Raw genomic sequence first — 10107 nt, forward strand, 5'->3', positions numbered from 1 at the left:
TAGAATCACCAATTAACCTAACCAGCATGTCTTTGGAGGAGGTGGGAGGAAGCTGGAGTACCTGGAGAGAACCCACACAGACACAGGGAGAACATGCAAACTCCACACAGAAAGGAACCAGTCGAACGATGGAGTCGAACCCTGAACTTTCTTGCTGTGTTTGCTTGGGTTTCCTCGGGCGCTCCGGTCTCCTCCCACCGTCATCAAGCAACATGGGTGCTAGGCGCTGGGTCAGGTTGGCCCACGGTGGCGGCCCTCCCCCATCCAACCATGCGATTCAGTTGTACAATATCATACAAAGCACTTTACCTTTACCTTTACGAGTGCAAACCCACACGCATTGTTGTTTTTTGTTGTTCCCTGCCACTGTAACACCTTAATTTCCCCACAGGGATAAATAAAGACCTATCTTCTCTTCTCTACTCCTATATCAAGACCTAAAGTCATGCAATAATAAAGGGAATCGTTACTTCAAGTGAAAGGTGCCCACCCGCCTCAAAATAAGAAATATGTTCCTTATGAACTTGGCTTCGTTGAGCTCCTTTATTTTAATTTCTTTTGCCTCATCAAAAGTTTGAGCTTATTAAGTGTTTTTTTTATTTATTTATTTGTCTGAGCCCAAAGAGCCAAAGAGGATTTGGTAACCAGCATGTATAACCCCTTGTCAATTAGCTAACGTGTTGATGTCAGCATGGTCAGTGTAATCCGCCTCTTAATGTACTGTAACGACCCCCCCTCCCCTCCTCTCCCTCCTGCCTCTGCCCTCCCTTCAGTGCCGTGTTCAACACACACACACACAACAGTACCTGAGGGATAACACAGCACAACAACATGACAGGATGCTGCATTAGCTCAGCCGTCATAGGGGCTCGATGAAACTCTCCAGGGCTTCCAGAGAGACAACTTTGTGACCGAGCTAACTGCTCTCACGTGAATGCTGTTTAGAGTTCACACAGGTACCGGGTCGCATTCAAACCTCGAATGCACAATTGGACTCTCTCGCTTTGCAGGGACTGTAGAAATGGTTGTTTATTCTTAGTGTTGGCTAAAGACATGTTACAGGTTTACTTTTGATCACATGGTAATGTTAAAGTCCTCCCAGCGTACCTTTAAAACGTGCAAATAGACACAAACACAAGCAAATGGTCAGTTTGACACCAGGGGCTGCAAATACTCCCAACACCAGCAAATACAGAAACACAATGCATGCAGCACAAACGCCTGAATATTCATTCATTCATTCATTCATTCATTCATCTTCTTCAGATTGACCTACAGACCCCATATGATGATAACAGGTAACTCCGGACTCAGTGGGGAATAGCACTAGCGTATCATAACAAAATATTGGTGAAATGAACGAGTTTCATGGCTGATAATGCGTTATTTAGAGGCTGTGTCTCGGTGCCCCATTCACTCCCACTATATGGTTATACGCGGATCTAATTATCTCCTGAGCGAGTGCAATTAACACCAAAGTTATATGGGTGAGTAAAAGATTGTATTTTATGCCAGAAATAAGGTCCAGGTTGTAAAAAACATTAGTTCCCCTTTAAATTAATTGCTAAGCTAAGGCCCATGGTAACACGATAAGTACTGGACAAATAAATTCTGCATCTGTGATCAGGGAACATTTTATGGTAATATTTGTTGAGATATTTCGCTCTGGATCAAACTACCCTTTCCTTTTTTTTTTTTTTTTTTTTAATTACAAACAAACTGTAAACTTGGAAAAACTTGGAAAAACTGAATACACAATTTTCCATATTTGTCAAATGTTTATTTTTCAGTTTGTTTCTTTCTGAGCTTCACAGCTGGAGCCAAAATAATGGCAACCACTGAAACTCCAGCCCACTAACGACATCAACATTAATCAGCCTCCGTCTGGTTCCGTGGGACACTGCGAGTGTCGAGGCCAAGGCGGCGGCTAATGATGCGTAGCTCGCCAGGGGGCTCGGGGGAGGCTGCCATTTCAGCCGGGAGGAAGGTCCAGTACGAGCGGCAAATGCATCCAAGACAGCTGGTGACACAAACCCATCCTTCCAGAGGATCTGGCCCCTCAGACACCGGTCCAGACAGTCGGTCCATGACGATCAGAGAGTCCCTCGGTGAGGAACTGTGTGTGTTTATGTGTGGACATTAGATTTTTTTAAAGTTGACTGTTATGCGATGGCGTTGACACCGATGTCACTGATAAAAACACAATAGAAAGTAACGAAATCTATATTCTTGACCTGAATACACATGCTGAGAACAGACAGCTCATGTGCCACATACTGTGAGCTGCAGATATGTATAGCCTGTATAAAAACAGGCAGCACCTCAGCACCATCAGTAGCATTTAATAAAAGATCTAATAACTTTATCAAATAGTTGATGTGCAGCCTCCTTCTCTCTGTTACCACAGGACGATTGGTGAAGTTGTTAACTGACTGCTGTCCAGAGGATTTGGACCGTTCCTCTGCTAGCGTTAGCATTAGCCTGTTCAGATGCATTCAGTTTGTTGTATTTCAGGACTGACACACTTGATGAACCGCTGCTAGTTTGCTGCAACAATGCACTGGACTCCTCACCTGTCTTCTCGGAGGCGTCCACGTTGTTATTGTCGCGTGATCAGCAGCTAGTCGTAATGATGCTATGCTAACCCTTATGATGATTTTCGGTGGGGACAACAGGTCTCTGGCCTCCAGTGAGCCAAATGATGATGAGACTGGGATATGAGGTGTTTATACAGTCTGTGTGTGTGAGTGCAGGTGTGCGAATGCAATTAAAGGAATACTCCGGAATTTTGGACATAGGGCCTCATTTACAACTGAGCCGGTGTGATATAGGTCGGTGGAGACCGTTTTCAGCACATTTGATCCATTCCTTATATTTGCACAAATCACTGTTGCTAAACTGGTGTTGAGCTAGCGTGCGTCAACGGTAACATCCAGCCTGTCACTAAAAACAGCTATAACTGCTCCGCAGAACACCCGAGACAAATGTATTATAACGTCGGACTATCGATGTACATGTCAGTGTTGGTAGAATCATTTTAGAAATTAAACCAACCTTGCATTTTCAATGATAAAACATTTTGAGGGACTAGTTTCTCAGCAGCAGCGGAATTTTACTTTGCGTGTTAGTAGTAGTGCGTCAAAACGAAAACAGAAGCGCCCTAAAGTCGTGACAGCTAGTAGTAGCCGCGTTATAAACATAGACAGTAAAAATAGGTTATAAACATGGTGCTTCAGTGTGCTTCCGATTCCTTCCCACTAGCCTAGGAGGACTGACAGCAGCTAAATAATCTCGCGTGATTGTCAGCGAAACCGGAACTGTCTTCCTCTGTAGCCTCACTAGCCCGGAGATAATATCAGTCCGCCGCTGCCGTAGCCTAAGCAACAACAGGGAACAAAGTGTAAGCTATTCCAATGCCATGCAAGGTTGGTTTAATTTCTAAAATGATTCTACCAACACTGACATGTACATCGATAGTCCGACGTTATAATACATTTGTCTCGGGTGTTCTGCGGAGCAGTTATAGCTGTTTTTAGTGACAGGCTGGATGTTACCGTTGACGCACGCTAGCTCAACACCAGTTTAGCAACAGTGATTTGTGCAAATATAAGGAACGGATCAAATGTGCTGAAAACGGTCTCCACCGACCTATATCACACCGGCTCAGTTGTAAATGAGGCCCTATGTCCAAAATTCCGGAGTATTCCTTTAAATGTGAAACTGCTCCAAATTCACATGTAAATGAGACGTAAATGACTGCTAAGTTGTTTTTTTTCTCTATATAAATCATGTTTATGCTAAACTGAAGGTGAATAAACAGGGCGGGTATGGACAGGTTGCCTTCCCTGCTTCGTGACACATAAGTGTCCTCTGAGGACTGAGTGTCTTTTTCCACTTTCTGTCTCCATGGTGAAACAAATGAGGTTCCTTTCTCGAGAGCTCATCGAAGAGCTCGCAAAGGTGTTGTCAGGTACAGGGCGGCCTGTCTTAAACACATACTTGTTGTGTTTTGATGAGTCTGTCTGCCGGGCTGCAGCAGAATAATGACGACAAACACGCACACATACACTTAAACACAAATGATCTTTAATTGGGAGAACAAACTCATTTGTTCAGATGACAGCAGATATTTTGTCATATTTTCCTCAGGGTGGTCTGTTTTATAGACGTCTAAGATGCCATGTGTGATGTGGCTTCTTGCTTGTGTGTGAAGACATAGTCTGCATAAGTGTGTATTTTCCTTCTCAGCTAAAGTGTAGAGAGTGTATCGCCAGCCAGTGGCCTTAGTTTACGTCTCCCAGCGCTCTTATGAAAAGATAAAGAATAAAACCTTTCTGAGGCAAAAGCTCTTGAATAATTCAGTCACGTTTAAAAAGAATAAACTATGATCCTCCACGAGTATGACCTGATACTCCCCTAAGACGCTCCCGCTTTCTCTTTCTTCTTTCGTTTTTACGACAGACGACTGCACTGCAAATGATGGAGGGCTCTTTTCTTGTCTCTTTTTCTCAACTGTCACGATTATTTCACCTCAATAAAACTTCACAGCTGTGTTTTTGTGGATGATTTACACTTTCTGTTCATATACTACATGTGTTCCCCGCATTTCAGATTCATCTACGCATTCAGGGAGTATCATAAAGCTTAGCAACGTGCGACTTCAGTTCGATAAATACTTTCCAAAATGGCTGTGGCTCAGTGGACAGAGTGGGGTTGTCCACAAACCACAGGGTTAGTGGTTTGATCCCGAGTAGACTGATATCGGGGCCGATACAGGCGTTTTTAAAGGATCAGATCGATATCGGGCTTAAGCCAAGTCTGATCTTCGGTGGTTATTTATTTTAGGTCTGCCATAAACCAAAACCACGTCCCTGTAGAGTCAGAACATCTTCTTCTTCTTCTTTAGCGGCAAAGCTACTGTCAGAGAAGAAGAACCTAAAATCACGTGGAGTAGTTTTCTGTGAAAAATTAAGTCAGACGGAAATTCATTTAATTGTGCAAGGTGGATGTTTGGTGAGGTGGTAGTATGTGATCGTTTTTCAGTGCCAAGTCCACTCGAGGCAAAGGCTGCACCAACAAAACAACAAACACTGAACTAAAAAAAAAAAAAGAGCAAAATTTCCTATATTCCAGAGAGGGTTAGGGAGTTTATGGCACTGGATGACCAGAACATTTCTGTAGCAGAGAACACAGGTTTTCCATGCTACATTAGCTTTGGCAGCTTCTATTTATTGGATTATACAGTCGCACGGTGCACAGGTGATAAGAAAAGCCTTTATGAATCTCCAGACTCAGATACAGAATATTAGAAGATTGGTATCGGTGTGGGTAAAAAAACAGTTTGATCTGAACATCCCCAACATGGACAACGTGCCGAAGTAACCACCGAACCCTAAATGTGAATGTGGGTGGGCAGATGTGTCGGTGTGACTGTAAAGCGCTTTGCGTCCTCTATGAATAAAAGAATATTTCCTATTTCCCCTGTCCCTGCACGACTCTGTGCCTCTGTGAATTAAACCTGCTCTATAAAGTCACGTTTTCAAGTTCTCTGACGAGTCCTGAACTCCACCCACTGAAAGAACTTCATGAAAAACAGAAGACTAGAACAGCGAGTCAGGCCATAGCACTCAATATATGTCTGTTATGTATCATACTTATATGCGTTCCATTTAATGTTGTGTTTCTCTACTATGCCTTAGGCCTCTCATTGCTGATTGCTCCATGGATTCAGGCACTATTACATCTCCATTACACTTTAACTAGAAAAGAACACACACTTTGCGTGATCACATTGTGTTTATATTAGGGGTGGGACTTTAATGCGTTAAATATGATTAATTACAAAACAATTATCGCGTTAAAAGAAGTAATGTGTTTAATTAATAATAGCATTATGCGATTAAAATATGATTAATCGAGGTTAATTAATTACAAAGCCTCTTTTTTATCAAGTCCCACCCCTAGTATTTATTAAACCCTGGTACGTTTCTGACTTGGCTTTACATGGGTGCAGTTGCTATATTATAAACACAAACTGCCCACAGGCCGAATGGGAGCAAATTCCTACGGCCTGGTACCAACATCTAGAATGCAAAAACATGTGCGGCTAACACACCACTTTACTTTTTATGTATATACCTTTCTGATTATCTGCACTTCATCTGCTACTGTATTCCCTCTGTGGTCACATTACTGTTGATTTATCTTATCAGTACTTGGTATGAAAACAAACGCGTTGGAACCTGCTTGACGTGGAAGAAGTGAATCGCAGCCAAGATATTTTCACTTTTGTTTTAGGCAGGGGGGGGGGGGGGGGCGCTGTGCAAAAGTCAAAGCAAAGGTGGAAGATGTGTCAACGTGAGTCACTTTTCTGGGAGATGAGCTCAGATCAGTGAGCAACCTCGGCTTAATGTTATCTCTGAGAGCCCACAGGCTGAGCCAGCAATTACGTATGACTTGTGGAGCATCCATCCAAAACACAACATAGACCTTTTGAAGTATTTGCATTCTTTCAAACAGGTTTTGGAACTGTTGCACAAACTGAAAGGGACAAAAGCTTTGCTAAAGATTTCAGCTGAGGAGATCTTGTCATGGCACAGCGGTTAAGTCCACAAACTGACTGGTAGACTGGTCTGTAGGACCCCTAAGCAGTCATCATCCATGGAAACATGAGCCCAAGCAATCTGTGGTGACCACTGAGGGGCTGCTGTAGCAGTGATCGTATCTGACGCGTCCTTTTCCGTGGTGGATCCATTGAATTAGAAGACGTCCATGCAGTTGCACCGAACATTTATTTACAATCTTCAGTTAAATGATCCAAAGGTTTTGTGAACTTGGCCGATCGATACACACTTAAGGTACTCCTAGAACTAAACAAAGGCTCACATTGTGGCTACGGAGCAAACAAATGGCAACACACCTGCTGGAGTAATTAGCACCTCTCCTGTTTGTGCCTTCCCACCTCCCACAGTACAGATCGCCACCCACCGTGGCCCGTAGGGAATGACATGCAACAACTATAAACAAAACACAAAATCAACAACTAAAGAAGCACCAAAATTCATGGGTATTAACTTATCTGTGACCCCAGGCCCTGTGATAGACTGGCAACGTGTCCAGGGTGTACTCCGCCTCCCGCCCAATGATAGTCGGGATCAAGCACCCCTGCCTCGCAAACCTCTAGAACATGGATGGTTAAGGAAAATGAATGAAAGAATGAATAAATGTAACACAGCACAGGTTTAACATAAAGGACTGGACAGAGAGGCCCAGACATGTTGGACAAATGGTGCCCTCTACAGTTGTTTGACTTCAATCACAGTTTTAAAGTTCACATTTTTTCTCTGTGTCTGGGGTCTTCCTGCGTGGACTTTGCATGATCTCCCTGTGTCTATGTGGTGATTCTGAATTGGCCGTAGATGTGAGTGTGAATGGTTGTCGGATCTGAAGGACAGGAAGCTTAAGTGATTGATTTTATGAAATCTAGAAGCTCTCACCACAAGTTCTAATTAGTTTTTACACATTTTGACATTGCTTTGAAAATGAGTTAATGTTCAGACACTAATTGCTGAAATAAACAAATACATTTTAATCATTTGAAGTGAATTGTGTTGTTTTGGGAAGTGGAAGCAAGTCGTGTTGCAAAAAAAACCGCTGGTTTGATGCTGGTGCTGGAGGTTTTCACATGATGGAACAAATCTACATTCATCGATATATTTAAAAGACAAACAAAACAAATCTTCAAATGAAAATATAAGATTTTACTTACTCTCTTTTTTAAGAAAGAGAATATTAGCCTTGATTTAAATATACGAGTGGATGAGCAAGAGCCATAATCAAACATTGACTAGTCAGGCTGCAAATGTTTCAAATGTTATCAAAGGTTAATAAAAAGAGAAAGCTAAACAGGTTTGCCATTAATAATTAAACAGTGAATGATGTGGATGTACATTCTGAAAATCATTAACAATCCAGACACTGCAGAACCAAGGCCACAGTAAAATGATCTCAGCCCTCTCACTGAACAACACTTGCAGGACAGAAAGAAACTGTGACACAAGCCGAAGATATTAAAGTTTGGTGAGTTTTTTTTAGCAACAATTTGAAGTGACTGAAAATGGCTGAGAAGGTTGTTCTTCTTAAAAATTTCCTGAGCTGCCATGTGTGTTCAGAGACTTTCAGAGACCCCGTGTCTCTGAGCTGCAACCACAGCTTCTGTTCAAGCTGCCTGCAGAAATTCTGGGAACAAGCTGAAAACAAAAACTGTCCTATTTGTAAAAGAAAATCCTCAAAAGGTCTCATTGTGAATTTTACCCTGAAGGAACTGGCTGACTCCTTTGCAGGAAGACAGAAACTTGGATCATCTGAGACAAAGAAAAAAATCATGGTGGTTTGCAGTAAACACAAAGAAGAGCATAAATTGTTCTGTGAGGATGAGCAGAAAGCTGTTTGTCCTGTCTATGAGATTCCTCATGAAGGTCACGAAGTGGTTCCTCTAGAACAAGCAGTGAGTGACTTGAAGGAGCAGCTGAAATCTGACTTAAAGTCTCTGCAGGACAAGAGGGACAAATACGAACGAGTGGAGAACACTTACAATAAGGTTATTCAACACTCCAAGAACCAGCAGCTGTTCACAGAGGAGCAGATCAAAGCAGAGTTCAACAAGCTTCACATGTTCCTGAAAGAGGAAGAGGAGTCCAGACTGGCAGCTCTGAAGAAGGAAGAGGAGCAGAAAGGGGAGATCATCAGCAGAGAGATGAAGAAGATTCAGGAGCAGATCTCCTCTCTGTCAGTCAGCATATCTGCTGTTGAACAAGAGCTGAATAAAGCCAACGTGCTGTTCCTCAACAGTTATAAACCCACTCAGACCAGAGCCAGAGCCCAGTGGTCACTGCCAGATCCACAGCTGGTCTCAGGAGTCCTGACAGATGTGGCCAAACACCTGGGCAACCTGTCCTTCAGAGTCTGGGAGAAGATGAAGGAGAAGGTCCACTACAGTCCTGTCATTCTGGACCCAAACACTGCAAACCCCCGTCTCTATCTGTCTGATGATCTGACCAGTGTGAGACGTGGAGACACAAAGCAGGATCTCCCTGACAATCCAGAAAGATTCACTCAGTATTATGACGTTCTAGGCTCTGAGGGCTTCAGCTCAGGGAAACACAGCTGGGAGGTGGAGGTGGGAGATCATCCTGACTGGATTATAGGTTTAACCAAAGAGACAATTGACAAGAATGAAATAACGGCTTCACCAAAAAATGGATTCTGGTGTTTAAAGCACCGTGATGGAAAATACATTAATAGTTATGGCAAGACTGTCACAGTGAAGAAGAGTCTCCAGAGGATCAGGGTCCAGCTGGACTATGAGAGTGGACAGGTGTCCTTCTACAACTCTGAAGACAAGACTGAGATCTACACCCACAGAGACACCTTCACTGAGAAACTCTTCCCATATTTTAATATCGGAGATGCTGTTGATGCCAAAACCTCCGACATCAAAATCTGTCCAACTGAGATCAGGGTGTCTGCTGAGGCTTAGGTGACTATTATTATAATCGTTAATTTATCAGCTTTAAGAAAATCATAGTTAAAACAGCAAACTTACATGATGGGACACCCTCTTTTGTAGCTTGACAGTAAAGCACAAAACAAAACAACAAGTTTAGAGTAAATTCAGAACCAGGTCTGAAACCCCAGAGGGAGCATGAAGGCGATGGTGGCAAGAGAAAAATAAAAAATCCCTTTTAACAGGAATAAACCTTAAGCAGAACCTTAAGCTCATCACAGAGGGAACCAATCTGCTTGAGGCTCAGCCAGGTATATGAGATATAGCTGATGCATGTTATATGACTGAATAAAAGACGTATCATAGATGCATGATGCATTGAGGTGGGAGTGGACAACTGCAGGCCATGAAGACTGGACAGGTTGATGAGACCAGGACCACTGAATGATTTCTAACAAGAAGAAATTTTTACGTAAAATCATATAATCACAGAAGAGCAGTGTCCCACTGTTTTAATTTTGACATTTCATATTAACTTTAGTTCAATTCTTTACGTTCGTTCATTTTTATTTACGCAAACTTGATCTTTAATAGTTTTTTTA

General features: G+C 42.6%; 1 protein-coding gene across 1 annotated transcript; it reads left to right on the plus strand.

Moving 5' to 3' along the window:
• Nucleotides 1-8116: 8116 nt before the first annotated feature.
• LOC311492942 (nuclear factor 7, brain-like) lies at nucleotides 8117-9636 on the plus strand (the record flags this gene model as incomplete). Its single annotated transcript, XM_084551400.1, has 1 exon — nucleotides 8117-9636. The coding sequence occupies one exon, from the start codon at nucleotides 8117-8119 to the stop codon at nucleotides 9536-9538; it is 1422 nt and encodes a 473-aa protein (XP_084407526.1). The 3' UTR covers nucleotides 9539-9636.
• Between the last annotated feature and the right edge of the window lie 471 nt (nucleotides 9637-10107).

This window comes from Chelon labrosus (assembly GCF_963514085.1).
Source record: "Chelon labrosus genome assembly, chromosome: 9".
Classification (NCBI taxonomy): Eukaryota; Metazoa; Chordata; class Actinopteri; order Mugiliformes; family Mugilidae; genus Chelon; species Chelon labrosus.